The sequence below is a fragment of the Chionomys nivalis genome, chromosome 4, assembly GCF_950005125.1.
Source record: "Chionomys nivalis chromosome 4, mChiNiv1.1, whole genome shotgun sequence".
Classification (NCBI taxonomy): domain Eukaryota; kingdom Metazoa; phylum Chordata; class Mammalia; order Rodentia; family Cricetidae; genus Chionomys; species Chionomys nivalis.
The window spans coordinates 47,487,029-47,506,812 of record NC_080089.1 but is presented as its reverse complement, the minus strand read 5'-3'; the positions used below and the strand labels follow the sequence as shown (position 1 = coordinate 47,506,812).

The following is a 19,784-nucleotide window of genomic DNA, read 5'->3' as shown; positions in this document are numbered from 1 at the left end:
TTCTACACTCACTCTTGTAAATACCATCTAATACTAAGAGGAAAGCTCATTGTTACTAGTCCCTTCAATGGTCTCATTTTAAAAAATTAGTATTATTATTTTGTACCTGCATGTGTGTATGCACATGCACATGACTGTTGTGAAGGGATTAGAGGACAATTGTGGGGAGCAGGCTCCCTCCGTTCATTGTGGGATCCAGGAATGGAACTCAGGTCCTTCAGGCTTTCCACAAGCTTCTACCTTCTCTCAATGGCCCCACTGGTCTCCTTGTAATATCCTGAATGTTCTTTTAGAATTTTAATTCTCTACAGAAAGCATTCTAAAAGGAGCCCACTTCAACACAGCCATACAGCTACTTAACTCCAGGTGCTTATAAAGACATGCTAACTTTCCAGACTATTCTTAGAACTCACTTTGTGCATGAGCTTAATGACACAGTCTGTTCTTGGCAGCATTATTGACTTATCCATTTCAGCTAACTTCAAAGGTTTATGTTGGTTCCTGCTTTCACGGTATAGTCTTTGTGACACACCAACTTCCACACTTCTCCACATACTAAGAACAAGGATTTGGCATCCATTGACTCTCACATAAAATAACAAGAGTTTATGTGAAGGCTCTCTTCCTTCCCAAGGAAACACAATAAACCTTGTTACAGTATTACCCAACCAGATCCAGACTCCTGATGATCACATAAACACCAGAACAGGAATGAAGACAACTCCCTCCAGGTCCTCCTTTGCCCAAGTGCACAAAATTTTAGGTATTCATGACAGGTTTTGTTTCTTTATTTACAAATCTCAGGTAGGATATGTTCCATAACAATTTAATGCCAAGCCACATCCAAGGTGATAAGTACTCAGCCTGTCATTATCTTTAATTAGTCCCCTCTTTCATACTATATATACCTTCATTTGCTGAGGTACTACCCTTTTTAATCATAAAATTTCTTAATCCCTACTTTCCAATGTTCAACTTCAACAGAATGTCTTCTTTAGTAGAGAATTAGAAAAATGGGCAAGACATGAAGTTCTTTAGCCCTACTTTGTACTCAAAGCATTTGATAAACTCAGGATTCAGCCTCTTCTGAACTCTCTGGTAGCTAACTTCCTGCCTTTGGAGGTGGTATTGTCCAACATGACACATCTCTTAACTTTTGGGACTGTGCTATTTCTTCAAGCTTCATTTCACTATCCCTCTCCAGTCTAAAATCCATAGCATATAAGTGGAATTTTCTCAACTATGACTTCTGATTAAAGCTCAGCTAGTTTCCTTTCAGGTATCTGTGATAGTTTTGTTATAAATTATCTTTAGCCAGGCGGTGGTGGTGAACGTCTGTAGTGGGGAGCTGCGGGCTGCGTTCCTGCTGCCCCAGCTCCTGGGCTGCCTGGCTAGCTTATGCCCCAAAATAACAACACACAAACTGTATTCTTTTAAACACTGCTTGGCCCATTAGCTCTAGCCCTTACTGGCTAATTCTCATATCCCGATCAACCCATCTCTAATAATCTGTGTAGCACCAGTCTTACCAGGAAAGATTCAGCATGTCTGACCTGGCGGCTGGCTGCATCGCGTCTGCTCTGGAGAGGAGCGGCATCGCATCTGCCCCAGAGAGGAGATCTGAGCTCACTTCCTCTTCCTCCCCGTATTCTGTTCTGTTTACTCCACCCACCTATGTTCTAACCTATGAGGGCCAAGCAGTTTATTTTTTAACCAATGACCTTCCTCCATCAAACGTCTTTAATCCCAATACTCAGGAGGCAGAGGCAGGAGGATCTCTTGAGTTCAAGGCCAGCCTGGTCTACAGAGTGAGTTCCAGGACAGGCTCCAAAACTACACAAAGAATCTCTGTTTCAAATAAATAAATAGATAATCTTCAGAAAAACTGTCAAAGTAACTACCCCAAGCTGTGTCTGTGTTGCATGGTTCAGATAAAGGACCTTGGCTGAAAGGCCACAAGTTCTACCTCAGCTGGATGACCTTGGACTACCCCAGCAACATCAATATCCTTCTTACATACTATAAAGCGCCATAAGAGCAAAGCCACAGATGTATCTTGTTCACTACTTCATTCTAAGTGCCTGATGCAGACAACAGCAGGCACAGAATAATTCAATCAGCTGCACCTGCCTCTAACACAATGCCACACACTCAATGAAAAGTAGCTAATGATATTCTGCCAGCATCCTTCCTTTAGCTTGATTTCCGATCTTCTCCCTGTACCAATCACTCTACTGAAATTCTCATCTTAAGATGTGGTTCTATCACATGGTGATTTTGCTGTATCTCAATTAAGTGAGTCTGAATAGACAAGGGTCTGAGAACAAAACAAAAATCCCACAAACTTTCTCCCAGTACTACTCTGGGGAACAGCATAGGAACGATCAGCCACCTAAGATAACCATAGTAACAGGTATCATGGGAAGCAATCACAACCAATACTGAACGGCATTACTACATTTAGTGAACAATTGAGTGTGGCAATTTCCTATTAGCTTCTCCATTCAGAATGCATTCATGGCTCTTGAGGGCAGGAATGTGTGAAGCTGACCTACTGCTAGGTACACACCTATCACTAGGGATGCTTAGGTAGGATTTCCAGTTCCAGACCTTCCTGGGCAGTACAGGAAGGCCCTAAGTTCCAGGATTCAAGAATAAAGACTAAAGACTTCAGGTGATCATAGTGAGCAGAAAAATAAGGAGTGGCTGGGACACAACTTAGGCCCCACTAGCATATTTTGTACCAGCATTCACACTAAACTTGGAAGTTAATGACAAGACACACCAGGCGGTGGTGGCTCACGCCTTTAATTCCAGCACTTGGGAGACAGAGGCAGGTGGATCTTTGAGGCCAGCCTGGTATACAAGAGATAGTGCCAGAACGCCAGGACAGGCTTCAAAGCTACACAGAGAAAGCCTGTCTTGAAAAACAAACAAACAAAAACTTGGAGTTAATGACATGACACATCTAACAATCCATTTGAAGTCTTTGGAAGAGTATACACATTGGCTTAACTTGGAATAGTACTTGTGTTTTGCGTGTCTGTCCAGATCTGGTGGGGCACACCTCTAATCCCAGCACTTGGGAGGCAGAAACAAGTTTGTTGGTCCAGAACAGCCAGGGCTAGAGTGACACCTTGAGGGGAAAAAAAAAAATTGAGTCTGTAGACATTAGGACGTGGGGGGGAGGGGGGAGCCAGGGGACCCTGTGAGGTGGTGAGGAAAGATGTTAAGGATAAAGCAGTGTGATAATTTGTTTTCCCTAACACAAATTGAAGGGCAGTCTAAGGTAAAGAGGAAGGTAGTTAAGAAAGCTTGAGTTCAGGGAAGGTTGTGGAAATCAGATACCGCTGGATTCTGTATTGAGTAATTGTCACTCAAGCTGGGTGTGTGGCTTACGCCTGTAAATCTCAGTACCTACAAGGCACAGGCAGGCAGAAGGACGATTTCAAGACCATCCTTAATACATGGCAAGTCTCGACCAGTCTGGACAAGAGACTACAGTCAGTCATTTTGAAAATCTCTCCTATATCCTTCTTGGCCCCATAAGGATCGCCATTAAGACGCCCCCAAACTAGCTAAAACAGGCTGGCCTGGAACTCAGAGCCCGTCTCCTGAGATTAAAAACGTGTGTCACCAAGCCCGGCCAAACTCTACTTTGATAGGCTATATTAACCGCCAACCTCGGTGAAAATATACCAGTAAAAATAAAACTGCCGTTACAGCAACAAATGATTTCAGAGAGGCCTTGTTTGCAAGCTACGGGAGAGGAGGCGAGGCATTTGTTCTACGCCGAGATGCGGGCTGCCAGGGCAGTTCCCATGGCAACCAGACGCTGCTGCAGCACACTTCTTAAGAGGTCGAGCTTGACGCCAGGGATCGGGTAAGGAGAGAATCTCCCTTGGCGGCTTCGGCTGCGGCCACCGACGGACATTCGACGTCTGTCGGTCCGAACGCTGGGTCGCACTGGCGGGCGAGGTCCTGCCTGATTCGGTTCAAGACTGGTCACCAGGAAGCTGTCTCCGGAGACCATCGCCCAAGCCATGGTAGGCTGGTTGAGATCTCCCTGGGAGGACCGGTAGGCCCCCCTGTTGGCTTGATCGCCGGCCGACAGAGACGCCGAGTTCTGAGCCATCTTCAAACACCGCCCGCAGTGTTTGCTTAACGTACGTCGACCAAACTGGGCCCTCGGCAGCGCCGCAGATCACTCCAGCCCGCGTCGGAGGCAGCCGTTACCGACCCCAGCCGCCATCTTCAAGGCAACTGCGGAAGGAGCCGCCGCCGGAAACGGGCTCCTCCTCCCGCGCGCATGCGTAGCGGCCCTGCGCTCGCGCGCGACGGGCGTTTACGTCGTGACGTCAGAACGAGAGGACGCGGGTGTCTCTGAGAGTGCGCAGTACGGTCGGCCCGCCGCCCGCGAGCAGTCCGACTAGGCCCGAGACTGGAAGCCCGGCGGAGATGGGGGCGGCGGCCGCGGAGGCCGACCGCACTCTGTTCGTGGGTAACCTGGAGACGAAGGTGACCGAGGAGCTCCTCTTCGAGCTCTTCCACCAGGTAAGGCGCGGGCACGGTCCTAGGGCGGCTGGAGCGGTCAGGAGCCCAAGTCAGGAGCGGAGCGCGCCAGGCCGGAACCCTGGGGCGTTCGGGCCAAAAGTGACGTCTGATGATGTGGGTGTCGGCGTCTTCGTCCCGGTGAAGGTCCAGGGACTGAACCGCAGCATTGCTTTCCCTTTCCTGTGTACCTCGCATTCTCTTTGAGTTTATTGGGCTTTGCTTCGTCTCACACGTTTCCGCTTCTCTGTTCGCTTAGCTTGCATATGAAATTGCAGACATTGAAGTGTTTCTAAAACTCTGTAAACTTAACGTAGAAAAACAGCATTGGCATGTTTATCCAAAAAGTCCGAAAAGTTAGACCGATCCTGCCCTGCTTCATGACTCAATCTCTGGTTATAGTTGATCGATGCGGAAGTCAATTTTTTAAAAATTTTTCGAGAGACAGGGTTTCTCTGTAGCTTTGGAACCTGCCCTGGAACTAGCTCTCGTAGGTCAGACTGGCCTCGAACTCACAGAGATCTGCCTGCCTCTGCCTCCCGCGTGCTGGGATTAAAGGCGTGCGCCACCACCGCTTGGCTTTTAATGAGATCTTGGTTGTTCTGGTGGAAGCTTCACCCCAGCCCCTGGCATCCATGTACCCAAAGGGTCTGAAATGTCCTGGTGGAAGTTTCACCCTAAGCTTCCTCCCCCATCTCTCTCCAAACCCTACCATATCTCGGCCTGCCAAATGATGAGGGCTCCCCGAGAGGGTATTTAAACTGCCCCCCAGAAAACACATATGGTTTTCTGATCTCTTTTTCCTGTCTCCTCTTTGGGGCGCTGGAAAATCATCCTGGAGCGTTTTATCCCTTAAACTTGGACTTTTTCTAATTCGGTTTGATTTGGTCTGATTTGGATTGCTGCATTGGCGAAGAGGCTTATCAGGGTGCAGAAACTTTTCATTGATTACATACTATTGTTTAAAACTTTTTTTTTTGTTGTTTTTTTTTTGTTGTTTTTTTTTTGTTTTTCGAGACAGGGTTTCTCTGTGGCTTTGGAGCCTGTCCTGGAACTAGCTCTGTAGACCAGGCTGGTCTCGAACTCACAGAGATCCGCCTGCCTCTGCCTCCCGAGGGCTGGGATTAAAGGCGTGCGCCACCATCGCCCGGCTATTGTTTAAAACTTTGTGTTCTCTTTGTAGTATTTGAGAGAGAGAGAGAGAGAGACAGTCTCTGTATGTAGCCTTGGTAGCCTGGGACTCCGAGGCTAACTTTGAACCAGTCCTCCTGCCTGCACCTCCTGACCTCTGACATACAGGCATGTGCCACCGTGTGCTTGCCTTCTTGTTTAATTCAGAATTTTCAGTGTTTTCCTGAAACTGTCTTGTTTAAGTTCTGAATCCTTTTCTTTGTAGGCTGGGCCAGTAATAAAGGTGAAAATTCCAAAAGATAAAGATGGCAAGTTGAAACAATTTGCATTTGTGAATTTCAAACACGAAGTGTCTGTTCCTTACGCCATGAATCTTCTAAATGGAATCAAACTCTTTGGGAAGCCCATCAAAATTCAGTTTAGATCAGGTAATGACTCAGGTATAGTGTAATAAAGAGAGGCTTTTGGTTTCTTTTGCTTTCACTACTACTATTCCAGGGGTTTTTTGGTTTGCTTGTTTTTTGTTCTGAAGACAGGTATTTTAGGCTAGCTTCAAACTGACTGTGTAGCCAAGTCTGGCCTTGAACTCTTGATCCTCCTGCTTCTATCTCCCAAGTGTTGGGATTGTACCGGTTGATGCCAGACCAGACTTCTATTTTAAAGATTGGATTAGGGAGCTAATGATGGAAATATTTTAGATTTTGCTATTTCCCAGGGTACTTTGTGATTTACAAACAGTGATTTTGTTGCTGCTGGGGTTTTTTGTTTGTTTGTTTGTTTTGTTTTTTTTTTTTTTTTTTTTCGAGACAAGATTTCTCTGTAGCTTTGGAGCCTGTCCTGGAACTACCTTTTGTAGACCAGGCTGGCCTCGAACTCACAGAGATCCGCCTGCCTCTGCCTCCCGAGTGCTGGGATTAAAGGTGTGTGTCACCACCGCCCAGCTTTGCTGCTGTTTTGTGAAGATAGGCTAAGGCTTTCCATCCATGCAGTCCCACAGTACAGTGTGGAGATCAGAATAACATGGCCAGATCAGCTGTTTCTACATTAGGTAGTATCTTGTTTGGAATGCTTTCTTTTTTTGGTATTACCTACTTAAAAACCCGTGAGGTAGTCTATATCAATTTGAGTGATGGTTTTCTTTGTTTTGTTTTAGTTTGAGGGCGGTTGGTGCTGCTTTTAAACTATTTATCTCTTTTGGGATAATTTAGACTGGATGAGACATTTCAGATTGTTGTTGGACTTTTTGGTTTTCAATTAGAAATTTTAAATTATGTTTTAGGAAGTAGTCACGCCTCTCAGGATGCCAGTGTGTCATATCCCCAGCATCATGTCGGAAATTTAAGCCCTACTTCCACATCTCCTAACAGGTACTGTTCCTCACTAAGTCATTTGTCAGAAAGTTTCTGAGGGAATGATTTCCTTCAGAATGCTCCAGCTGTTTTGCCACTGGCTCTGCTGGATCAATGTCATGCCTCTGTTTTCCAAGGAGGCTGGATGCAGATAGATTGTGTGGTTATTTGCACTAAATGAAATGTAACTATAGTCATGTGTGTTTGTAAAGACACGTCCTACCCACATAAACAGATGGAACTGAGACAAAAAATATTTGTCATAATGATCATTCATAAAGGGCTTTCTTTGAAGAATTGAGCACATACCTGTTACCTATTGAGCGCCTCACCAAATCCTTTCTGTGTATGATCTTGGTTACTTCTTGAAGCAACCATGAAATAGGATTTCTCTCTCTCTCCTTTTGGTGCAGAAAGTATGGAATGAGGTTAACTTGTCCAGATTTAAGCAGTTTTTAAGCAGTGTGTGGAGACAAACCTGGTTGGTCTGATCAAGCCACAGGATGATACACTGCCAAGTGGAACTTCAAATTTAGATGAGCACATGTACTTTGTGGCTACCTGTTTGATTACTGTAATTAGTTCTCTCGAGAAGTAGAAAATGCTTTGAGAGAGTTTTAACAGCAGGAGATGATGCAGATGGATGAGGAACTGAAAGAAGCCAGTGCAATGAAGGCAGTAGGGAACATAAAGACTGAGTAAGTGTCTGGTAGAGCTACAGTCAGTTTTGGAGGATTTATTCTAAACAGGAAGAAAGCATTAAAATGTTTCTAAGTCAAATGATGATACGAAGTTACAAGTTTAACGAGTTACTTGGTTGCAGTGGGAGAAGAATGTGTTAGAAAAGAAATTAGTGAAAGAAATACCAATTAGAAAGCTATTGGCAAGTGACCTTGTGGGACTGTTGGATCAAAGTTGGTTTGGATTAAGGCATTACCAAAGCTAGAGAGAATTGGATGGCTGCTGTGAAGAGAAATGTTGGAAGGAGGAATTATAAAAAGCATTAGCACAAAAACATTGCTTTCCCTGTGTTCTTTTTTGCCAGCCAAAATCAGTTAGTGGTGTTTAAACACTTATCAGTTGACACTCTTCAGCTACTTTGATATAACAGTCAAAGGTATCCTAAATGGAGCAAAGATCTTCCTCTTAGAATTTCTTGAGAAGGTTGAGTAAGTATGCTAGCCACTTCTTTTAACTTTAATCATAGGCTAGGGTGGATTATTTTAATACTCTGGCATAAAGTAAGCTGTAATTTTTGACTCTCTTAGAATCTGGACACATTGGGCTGGAGAGATGGCTCAGTGGTTAAGAGCATTGACTGCTCTTCTAGAGGTCCTGAGTTCAATTCCCAGCAACCATATGGTGGCTCACAATCACCGGTAATAAGATCTGGTGCCAACTTCTGTCTGCAAGGACACACTATACATAATAAATAAATAAAAATTAAAAAAAAAAAAAGAATCTGGACACATGATCTGCTCTGAGCCCCCCCCCCGCACAATCCCCCAGAGAAAGTAGAGCCCCCTTTTCCTCCCTACCTCCACCGAGTCTAAATCAACACTAAAATGAGGAAACAAATGTTATCCAAACCTTTTCACTTTAATGTCTCAGCGATACCTACCTCCCTAATTGCTCAAGTTAAAGTCAAATTTAGTTTCTTTACTATTTCCTTCATTTGTAGCTAGACAAAAAATCTCAGTCTGAACGATGGCATTGGCTTGAGGACCAGTACATTTTTGTTCTGTAGAGTCAAGTAGTTAATACTTTCGTTGTGTGCTAGCCCTGTTGTCTTTGTGTCTGCCGTTGTATTGGTAAAGGTAATAGATAACACAAGAGGAAAACAGTGTTCCCAGAAAACATCATGTTACAGAACTTTAAATATGTCCTTTTCAGAAAGGCTGTCCTGATCAGCCGACCTAAAAAGTACAGTGCCCTTTTGTTCCTCCAGCTATTCCAATCCCCTAACACATAGGAACTGTCCTTGTCTTAATCATTTTCATCGAGAACTGTCTTGCTCATGACTTACTGGTGTTGAGTGTTTGTTGAATGATGACCACTCATCATTCCTGTTTTCTCTTTGCAGCTATGAAAGGACAGTGGGTAACATGACTCCATCAGCACAGATGGTCCAGAGGTCCTTCTCTTCTCCAGAAGATTATCAGCGGCAAGCAGTGGTAGGCAGTTTTTTTCCCAATTGAGTTGCTAAGACAAAGTGGTACTTTGGCTAAAGTATTGTTACATCAGACAACTTATCACTTCTCAGTCAGTTTTATTACTTATGTCCTTTCAGCATAAGTAACTGTTTATTTTAATTCTTACTACTTTGTAGAATATTTAGGCTACCATGATCATTACAGTTTTAATAATTTAACACGTATCTTCTAGACCAACTTACCTGAAGTGGTTTTTGTAATATGAGACCTACCCTAAAACTCAAATCAGCTGTCTTACGATGTTTCTTTTCTTTTTTGTGGCAGTCTCACTATGTAGCACTGCTGTCCTAGAGCTCTGTATACCAGGCTACCCTTGAACTCACAGAGATCTGTCTTTTGCTGCCTCCAGACTGCTGGGTTTAAAGGCGTGCGCCATTATGCCCAGCTTTTGTCATCAACCCTTAACAGCTTCTAAGATTCAGGACCTATCTCTGCTACTGTGGCTGTCTTTCTCAGAATCCATTCTGGATCTGCTGTGTGCTTCTCCCTTGTAAAGATTTCTTTTTGTTCAGTTTATTTTCTTAACACTCAGATTGTATGCCACCTTCACAGAGATTTTCCTAATGCTGGTGAGCGTCTTGTGTTTCCTGTGTTTGTTACAGTGACTCATAGTATAGTCATTTTGAGTCTTGGAAATAAGTAGTATGTCTGAAACTTTGGTATCAGACCACATGTCATTCATTAACATTTCGCTTGGGATACATCTGGGCAAGGGTGATTTTGGTTTTTCTTTATGTATTGTTGACTGACTAATCCATTGGCTTTGCTGTTAAGTACTTACAATTAATGTTTCAATTTTTTTTTTCTCTCAGATGAACAATGTTTTCAGACAGATGTCATATGCTGGGAAATTTGGTTCTCCACATGCAGATCAGTCGGGATTTTCGCCATCAGGTCAATCACATGGTCATCCCTTTAACCAGTCTTCCAGCTCCCAGTGGCGCCAAGATACATTGTCACTACAGCGTAAAAGACAGAATTCTCACCCCTACCTGTCAGATAGACACTATAGTCGTGAGCAGCGCTACTCTGATCATGGGCCCGACTATTATTACAGAGGAGGCCGAGAGGATTTCTACTATGACGACAGGAATCATGATGGCTGGAACCATGACTATGATAGCAGAAGGGACAGTAGTAGAAGTGGGAAGTGGTCCTCATCTCGACACTAGCAAGCATTCCAAGGACATTTTTTACAGGGCCATTTTAGGCCCTTTTCATTGTTGTTCTGGAAATATTTCTATAACTGTATAGAGTAGCCCCACAGTTTTTCACCTGTCTTTGAAAAAGAGATGTTTTTAAGCCTAGCATCAGTTTCCTAGAGAAGGCAGGACTGAGCTCCACATTTGTACCTCAGGGCTTCTGAAGAGGGAGGATTCTACACAAAAGAATGTCCCACCATTCCAGTCACTTCAGTCTAGGGAAGATGAACTGTATAGATTGGTTGTATTATAAAGCAAATATTTGAATTATCTCACCCTTTTGTGTTGCAAGGATTTTCTTGGTAACAAAATCATTTTGGTGTAGATAGTAGGAAGCATCCAAGTTGGTAGTCTGAAATGGCTATCTGCATTTTGTTAATAAATGAGAAAATGGAACTCAGTAATCCGTTTTATTAACAGTTTATTTAAAACAGTTTATTGGTTTTGTTTGGGGATAAATCATTTTCTAATTCAGAATTTAAGTACAAATTCTGTGGTATGCTCTTGAATTTTATCACAAATATACATTATAAATCTATACTAGTTCATTCTAAGAACTTTAAAATCCTTTTATTAAATTATATTTGATGTATGACTAGTCACTCAGGAAGTTAAATATCTACATGTATATTTTTACATAAGAAGACAGTGTTGATAAATTCTTTTTAGAGGAACAGCAATGTTGATAGATAAAATGGCAAAATGTTTCACTGCAAGGATTATAATTTTGAAATTTTGTTTAATAATACTTCCATGTTTCAAGATGCTGATGCTTGTTCACTGTAAAATCGTTTTTAAGAATTCTGTGAAAAATGTGGATCCTCTTTATACCACAGCATTTATACTATGTTCCTTTTTAATATATTAAATACATAAAAAGAGAATGTGTCTTTATTTCGGCAACACTGATGTCAGAGGTATCCAGTAAGTTAGCAGTGTACTTTCAATCATGTCAATTCACACTTTGGTTGGTAAAGATTGTCCATCTTACGGTATCTTCTGTAGATTTGCCTTGATGCATGGCTAGACTTTATCAGCATAGATTATGGTGTATAGTGCTATGAACATTCCTTTATCTGCTCTCTACAGCGAGATGTTCTAAGTGTCCAGGCTCTGTGTCCCCACTTGGCATAGTGTAGCCAGATTAATAAAACCCAGAGACAGAAATTGGGGTTCAACCTGAAGGTCAGAAAAGCAAAACAGCCAGCCACTGGCTTTTACCTCTACCTCAACCTCTACCTCAGTCTGAAATGACGATCTTGCTTCCAGGAATCTCAGAATGAGACCGTGTCTGTGAACTGTCTCCTCCCGTTTTGTATTTCTACAAAAAGTATGCATCACTGGAATTAAAGGCATATACCTAACCTGGTTTCTATGACAGGCTAGTGTGGCTATTGGAATTAAAGGTGTGTATCACCACTGCATGGTTTCTGTAAGGCTAACCAGGGCGGCTGTTTTACTCTTTGATCTTCAGGCAATAAAATACAAATGAAATATTACTATAGCATAGGTTAAGGTTTTGTTTAGTTTGCTTAAGCAGTTTTATTTCTAAAAAGCCTGATAATTTCTAGGTATCTACATGGAAACATAGTACTTTATTGGCATTTAATCTAGTTTGAAATAAGTCATGTTGATCCACAGGTGATCAGAATAATCTTGACTTAATGGCTTTTCGGGGGCTAGCCTTGGAAGATCCAGTGATTATTTTCCTTCAGTTTTACCCAGTTGAACTAATAAACTAAATATCTGTACTTTGTAAACAGGGCAAGAGAGCCGCAGGATTCAATATAGACAACAGTTGAAAGCTCTGTTACTATAACCCAGAAACCTCTTTTAAAAAGAATTAATATACTTTGTGTCTAGGGTGTACCCTAAATTCTCAGTGGTGGGGCTATTAGTGTCAGTATTCTTAAAAATAATGTGCAGCAGGATCAGGGAAACTGTAGAGCCACAGCATTCCTGTTTAATTTCCAGGGGGGTTGTTTATTTTTAAGTCAATGGATGGTCTGTATCTGTCACAATAAAATTAGCATAGCAAAACTAAGTGATGTAGAAGGAGAGATTATAGCGATGCAAACTTACACAGTTTTGGTTGCTGATAAATTTATATGCTGGCCGATATCTGGTGTTGGGTCTGAAGTCACCATGGTTCAGTGAGGTTGTCAGTTGACAGGGACAACTGAAGAGCAAAACTGAACAGGAAGAAGCTACACTGAGATTTCATCTGTCTCAGTCTTAGATGTAGAGCTGTGAAGTTCTGTGCTCCATGTGATGGGAACTACACAGTCTAAGACTGCCCATGCCGAGCTCAGCCAGCCAGCCGTAAACGATGCATGAAGTGCCACAGTGCCTGTTAGCCTGCAATGTCTTCCAGAATCTAAGAGCCAGGCCTGCTACTTCAATTTTATTTTCATTACCTTATTTTGTAGCTGTGGGCAAAATACCTGGTGGAAATAAAGGAGGAAGTTTTATTTTCGTGTACATTTCTAGGGGAGTTTTCAACTGCCATAGATGAGGAGGCATATAGCCAGTCAGGCAACTTGGTTTTTGTTTTGTTTTTGTTTTCTGTTACAGAGTAAGAGGCATGGTAGGATGGGTCCAAGCGGGAGTGTATGACAGCTGCTTGTTTGCTTCATAACTTCCAGGACCCCCGGCTCCTCAGGGGCCTACTTCTTTCAGCTAGACTACCTTCTAAAGGATCGTAACCCCCAACAGTGCCACTGGCTAGAGATCAGTGTCCAAACACTCGAACCTGTGCGGCTCTTAAGTTATATATGTCTTAACTTCAATATCTGTTGATAACAGAAATCAGGTCTTTGAGAATGGCGGAGTCTCAGAAACTCAGTAGCCACCTAAGCTGCTCTCAATCAGTAGCTCTCAGGTTCCTGACTCAGGAATTCAGAGGATGAAACTGAGGTCCAAGAGGGCGAATTTTATAAGTTTATTACAGAATGATAGGTGGGAGCTTTAGTTGGGGATATAAAATAGTGCTCCTGGATAGCAGAAGGTGTCCCAGAAAAAAAAAGTATAAAGTGTAGACCAAGTTTTCCTGTCCCAATTGCTTGTTCCCAAATACCCAGCAGTGGCTTCCCAAATAATTGACTTGGAAACTTAATATAAATTATAAATGCTTGGCCAGTAGATCAGGCTTATTACTAACTAGCTCTTAAAACTTAACCCATTTCTAGTAATCTCTGCTGCCCTGTGGCTCATGTCCTCAGTCCCATTTTGTGTGTCCAACTTGTTTTCCATCTCCAGCTCATTCTCTGACTGGCGACTCTTCTGACTCCACCCTTCCTCATCCCATCATTCTCAGTTTGATTGTCCCATCCTGCCTTGCTTTGCTATTGGCCAAATCAGCTTCTTTATTAACCAATGAAAGTAATACGTATTCACAGTGTACAGAAGGATTATTCCACAGCAACCAAGCTGTCCTTTAAAAAGTGCCCCTTTTTAAAGGAATGTGACGACGACTGGGCTGGGCAAGCCTGGAGAGAACAAAGTAGCAGGTGCCCACCTGGGTGCCTGGTTTCATCCACATTCTGGCCTTTAGGCAAAGGTGCTCATTTGGGAGAAATAGAAGCCACATCTCCGTTCTGGTGTTCTTGGCCTCAGGGAGGGCATTCTGAGAAGTGCTGCTTTGGGGGCCCTACCATACCTGACCAGTTTCTGTCTCCCGTTCTCATACACATTTCTGTTTGATCAACAGCATCGATATTCTGAGTAAGTTCCTAGAGTTGGGCCAAAGTTCTGGTGAAGAGTCTTCTTGAGACCACCCTCAATTCAGACATGAGCTGGAAGAGCAGAAACTCCCAGGCCACCCAGAGTTCTGACTGATTGGCTACAAAGTTCAGGGGTTTCCATTATACCTTAAGTGTTGACATTTTACCACAAAGACTCAGAATTTAGGAAAAAAAGATACACAATTTTATTATAGCAAAAGGTCAAAATGAAAAGCAGTTCCCAAAGGAGATGCAGAGGAAAAGAACAGGGAAGTTCCCAGAAGTGATTCTTCCGTGTTTTCTTCGCTTGGCCTCAGGTTGGATCACCTTCCTAGCAAAGCAAAGCATCATGGTTGGCCAGGAAACATGTCTGAGCTTTATTATCCATTCAGAATTTTTATGGGCAGGCGGACAAGATGGCTCAGCAGATAACGGCACGTGCTGACAACCAGGATCTTATTCCCAAGGCAAAAATGCACGAGGATTTTTCGCCACCTCCCCACGGTGTCATGACGTCAACACACTGAAGCATACACTAATAAAGTTTGTACGTTTTCCAGTTTGTGTTGAAGTTCCATAAAGTAGCCATCAGAGCTGAGTTTTTGGCTATGTCACTGAACCCAATCTTGCTTCTCTCCCAGGAGGTTCAGACTAATATGCACCTTAGGGCCCCAACCCTGTAATCACATGGTTGACCTTTGCATGCTGCCCTGGTCCCAGCCTGAAGGCTCCAATTGGTTCGCCTCAGTAGCATAAACTTTCAGGGCTCATCATTTGAAAATAGTAATGAAAATACTGCTGCAACTTGAGAAATTCCAAGAATTTAGGTTTTTCTCCCAGAGTTAGGAACAAAGCCCCAAGTTCTTTACTATTCAATGTCAACTCTAAATAGAAACGACAACAGGAGGGACATTCTGGAAACGATCGTTCTACCTTAGCTAAGCTGACAGAACACAAAGCTACGTGGTACCATCATTTCTCCCTTACCCTATCAAGAAAATACTGGAGACAGGTGGTGGCGGCGAATGCCTTTAATCCCAGAACTCAGGAGACAGAGAGTCAGGTTGATGTCTCTGTGAGTTTGAGGCCAGCCTGGTATACAGAGTGAGTTCCAGGACACCCAGGGCTGTTACACAGAGAAACCCTGACTCGAAAAACCATTCTCCCCCAAGAAAAAAAACCACCCTCCCACCCACCCACCCCCCCAAAAAAAGAAAGGAAAAAGAAAACAAAAAGAAAAACTACTAGGCAGTTTTCCCGCTTCTTGTTACTTCTCTGCCCCACCACTAGCATACAAACTCCCCTCCCATGCTGTTACTTCTATCTCTTGAACTTTAGCTTTCAGGTGCTACAAATAGATTACCCTACTCTTACTTCAATAGCTGAACCCATCGAAGTAGGGTGTGGGCTATAAGAACCTGGGGTAGGGAGTTTACAGGGAAAGGGGAGGTAGGTACCACTTAAAGAATATGTTGCAATTTGGTTCCTCTTGGCTGTGATAAGATGCTTGGACAAAAGTCACTTCAAGGAGAAGAGTTTTAGTTTACAATCCCAGGCTACAGTTCATCTTTGTGAGAAAGTCAAGGCAGCAGGAGCTTTGAAACAGTTAAATACACAGTTAAGAGCAGCGGGCTATGGATTTCTTGCCGAGGGTATGGTGCCACCCACAGTGGGCAGGTCTTCTCACTTAATGTAATCAAGATAATCTGTTAAAAACAAGTCCATGGCCTAACCTGATCTAGACAATCCTTAATTGAGATTTCCTTCTGAAGTGATTCTAGATTGTGCCAAGTTGACAAAACTAAACCGTGGGTGAGAGAGATGACTCTGTTGTTAAAGAGTATGGGTGACTCTTGCAGAGGAGCACAGTGTGCTTCTCAGCACATGTGCTGGGCAGCTGACAACCTCTGTAACTCCAGCACTTGAGGATTTGACAGCCTCTTCTGGCCTCTATGGGTTCCCACATACATATATAAACAAAAATAAATCTTCGAAGCAAAATCCCCCAGATCTTAACAATCACAGGGCAGGAAGTTTCAATTAGAGGAATAAATCTTATTGATCTTTTGCCTAGTGTGATGAGTATCATTAATGTATACTTCAAAAGTATTTCATTGCAAGTCAATAGTATTTGAGGTGAAGGCAATGGATTTGATCATCCTGCAATATATACAGGACAATATAGCAATAAATGCTTCTATTACTCAAAAGCAAAACAAAACTTAAAAAATAAGTCATTTCTTCTCTTTTGTTTCTTAGTAAATGTCTGAACATATACACAATTTTTGAGGTTTAATTATGATGTTTTGCTGTTTGCATGGTTCAATGTTCTTTATATCCTGTGTCTTTAATTATATAATAGTCAATTTTTCCTTCAGCTTTTGACATTAAGACCAAAGCAAGCTTTATCCTATCACTTTTTAATAGCATTATACAGATATATTCAATTTTTACAAATTTTCATATCAGGAGAAACGGTTGGCAAATATAAAATTATGCTGTCATATTTAGCTTGAGTGTTGGTACATTAATGTGTAAATGTGAATTTCTTTTGTATGAAACTAGTTTTATTACTGCATGCTAAACCACTTTCAATGGTTTTATAGAAGAAAAATCCCAAAGATTATATACTGAGTGGAGCCAAGTTCATAGCTAATCAGTCTCATTTTAGAAACCAGGTTCTTTGCTTCCCTGCTTACTTGAATTAGGTGTGACAGAATAAGGGGATATGTATTTGTAGCAAGTCTTTCTCAGTCCTTCCAGCTAGCTCTTAAAAAATAACAGAGACTTATTATTTATTATGAAAGCTCAGCCTATAGCTTAGGCTTGTTCCTAACTAGTTCTTTTTTGATACTCATTTTGCATATAAATGTATATATGCACACATGTGTGTATGTTTTCTTTTTTAATTGATTTTTATTGAGCTCTACATTTTTCTCTGCTCCCCTCCCTGCCTCTCCCCTTCCCTTCAACCCTCTCCCAAGGTCCCCATGCTCTCAATTTACTCAGGAGATCTTGTCTTTTTCTACTTTCCCCTAACCAGTTCTTATAATTTAAATTAATCCATTTTTATTAGTCTACATCTTGCTATGAGCATGGCTTGCTGTGGAATGATCTTTCTGTGTGCTGTGAATGTATATTTCTCTCATTGGTTAATAATAAAAGCTGTTTGACCAATAGCCAGGCAGGAGAAGATTAGGCAGAATAATCAAACTGAGACCTCAGATGAGGAGGGGTGGAGTCAGCAGAGATGCCAGCCAGCCATCAGAGGAGCAAGATGTATTAGATCACAAATAAAGCCATGAGACATGTGGCAAGCATAGATTAATAGAAATAGGTCAAAGGTAAGAGCTAGTTAGTAATAAGCTTGAGCTAGTTGGCCAAACGTTTTGTAATTAATATTAAGCCTCTAAATAAGTTTTTATAAGCTGCTGCAGGATGGGGCATAACAGAAAAACCCCCAAATACATTACCTCTTTTTCTTTTTCCCTTTTTAATTATCTTTTTTATTCTGTAACTCCAACTTGTTCATCTCTTGTCATCTCCCTGGCATCTATCTGGCATAATCTGTGCACCTAGATTACTCCTTCTTTTCCTTTCCCAGGAAATCCTGCCTAGCTATTGGCCATCAGCTCTTTATTAAACCAATTACAGCAACACATCTTCAAACAGTGTAAACGTATCACCCAACAGCAGTTGATGTTATGGCCTGATATTTGAAACTTGCTTTTTCCTTTGAGATAGGGTCTCATATAACCTAGGCTGGTCTTGAACTCCCTATATGGCCATGGATGGCCTTGAACTCACAAATCTCCTGTCTTCATTTCCCAAGAGAGAGCCACCACTCATGGTTTACTTTTGTAAAATAAGAAATTGTGGGCCAGCAAGATGGTTCAGTGGGTAAAAGCACTTGCTTCATAAGCCTGCTTAGTTGAGTCCAATTTCCTAGAATCCACATTAAAAAAGCAGAATGTGTTGTAGGGCACACACACACCTTTAATTCCAGCATCCTCCAGGCAGAGGCAGAGGAGGCAGAGAGGGGCAGAGGTAGGTGGATCTCTGAGTTCCAGGCCAGCCTGGTCTACAGAGTGAGCTCCAGGGCAGCAAGGGCTACACAGAGAAACCCTGTCTCAAACACCCCCCCGCCCAAGCTGTATGTGGTGGCATGCATCTGCAATCCCAGCATTCCTTCAGTGAAATGGGAGGCAGAGACAGGAGGTTTGACTGAAGGATCAAAGGTCAGTTTGTCTGGAATATAGAGCAGGGCAGAAACAGTAAGAGAGACCATGCCTTTAAACAAGGAGAAGGAGAGAACTGATTCCTGAAAATCGTCCTCTGACTTGCAGACGCCGTGGTCTACATGTGTGCCTTTCCCCATGTACGTGTATACGGACACTAACAGCAGCAACAGAACCAATACACCAAATAAAAAATTTGAGGTTGTTTGATTTTGTAATTTCAATATTTTTTTCTCTAAATGATAATAGAAAAGGTGACCGGGATCTAACTACTTATGCAACTATATAGTTTGTGCCCCAATAAATGAAAGGCAAAATTGGCGCCATTGTAATATTTTTTTTATTTCTGATTTTGATATACAAAGATGTATTGATAATCCATTTTAAAGTATAACTACTTGTATTCTTTTTAAAGTTTTTAAACCCTTGGAACAAATAATATACTTGTATGACTCAAAACCAAAAACATGTGTATGTTGGGAAGTATCACCCCACTCTTGCTTCTTCTAACTGTTCCTTCCCATTTGCCAGCAAGTAATCAGTTTGTTAGCTGAGTGTCATTCCAGCCTTTGTTTTCATTTCGCCTCTCTCATTGCACTTGGTCGTTTTTGTGCTTAACAGTATAATCCAGATATCTTGACTTGTGCTTATTTGGATGCAATTTTTGTGTATCTGGTAAAGAATGCTCTTCAGCAAATTTGCATAACTAAAACATCTTTACAAGCCTTATTATCTTGCTTTATTTTGACATCAGTGTACACTATACTTTTCTTTAGAAAAACAAACAATAAGTATAATTTTCTAAATGTTATTAATATTTCTTTGCCCGAGAAACAAGAGGGTGACCTAGCTCCTGGTGACAAGGACAAAGGATTTTTTTCCCATTTGTACCATTGTCTTGGAACATTTCACAGATAGGAAAGTAGTCACTTCCTTACTTACCAAAGAAATAGCTCCAGCTCAAAAATAAAGTACCCTAATTTTAGTATTAAAACTGTCTTAGATTTACCTCTGTGCTTCCTGAGTATGGATTCAACTTGAGCAGCTTCCTCAAGCTCCTGATGCCAGGACCTCCCTGCCATGAAAGACTGTATTACCAAACTGTGAGCTGACATACTCTCCACCAACACAATCCCCCCAATCCTTAAACCAACCAACAATAAATAAATAAATACACAGACCCCTACTTTAATGAGTTGTAATAAACATCAGCTAACTTCATCAGTGGATCCTTTGACATTTGCGTTGGCTTTCCATTAGAGTGACAAAGTACCTGAGATAGCAACTGAGGAACAAGAATGATTTGCTTTGCACACGGTTTCAGAGGTTTAAGTTCAGGGTCAGGTGGAGTCACTGCTTTTGGGCCTGTGGTAGGGTG

At 42.1% G+C, this 19,784-nt stretch overlaps 2 protein-coding genes across 4 annotated transcripts; one reads left to right on the top strand and one right to left on the bottom strand.

Annotated features, from left to right (window-relative positions):
• Window positions 1-2,647: 2,647 nt before the first annotated feature.
• Window positions 2,648-4,287, bottom strand: C4H11orf71 (chromosome 4 C11orf71 homolog). The gene has a single exon (XM_057768626.1). It carries the CDS (start codon window positions 4,133-4,135, stop codon window positions 3,788-3,790), a length of 348 nt encoding a protein of 115 aa, XP_057624609.1. The 5' UTR covers window positions 4,136-4,287; the 3' UTR covers window positions 2,648-3,787.
• A 60-nt stretch (window positions 4,288-4,347) lies between these two features.
• Window positions 4,348-11,344, top strand: Rbm7 (RNA binding motif protein 7). Of its 3 annotated transcripts, none has more exons than XM_057768625.1 (5): window positions 4,348-4,554; window positions 5,948-6,110; window positions 6,962-7,049; window positions 9,115-9,209; window positions 10,057-10,163. In XM_057768625.1, the coding sequence occupies exons 1-5, from the start codon at window positions 4,459-4,461 to the stop codon at window positions 10,161-10,163; spliced, it is 549 nt and encodes a 182-aa protein (XP_057624608.1). In that variant the 5' UTR covers window positions 4,348-4,458. The 3 variants fall into 3 exon arrangements, with proteins under 3 accessions (XP_057624608.1, XP_057624606.1, XP_057624607.1); XM_057768623.1 differs by having other exon boundaries at window positions 4,352-4,554; window positions 9,115-9,205; window positions 10,057-11,344; XM_057768624.1 differs by lacking the exon at window positions 4,348-4,554 and adding an exon at window positions 5,799-5,850 and having other exon boundaries at window positions 9,115-9,205; window positions 10,057-11,344.
• Window positions 11,345-19,784: the final 8,440 nt, after the last annotated feature.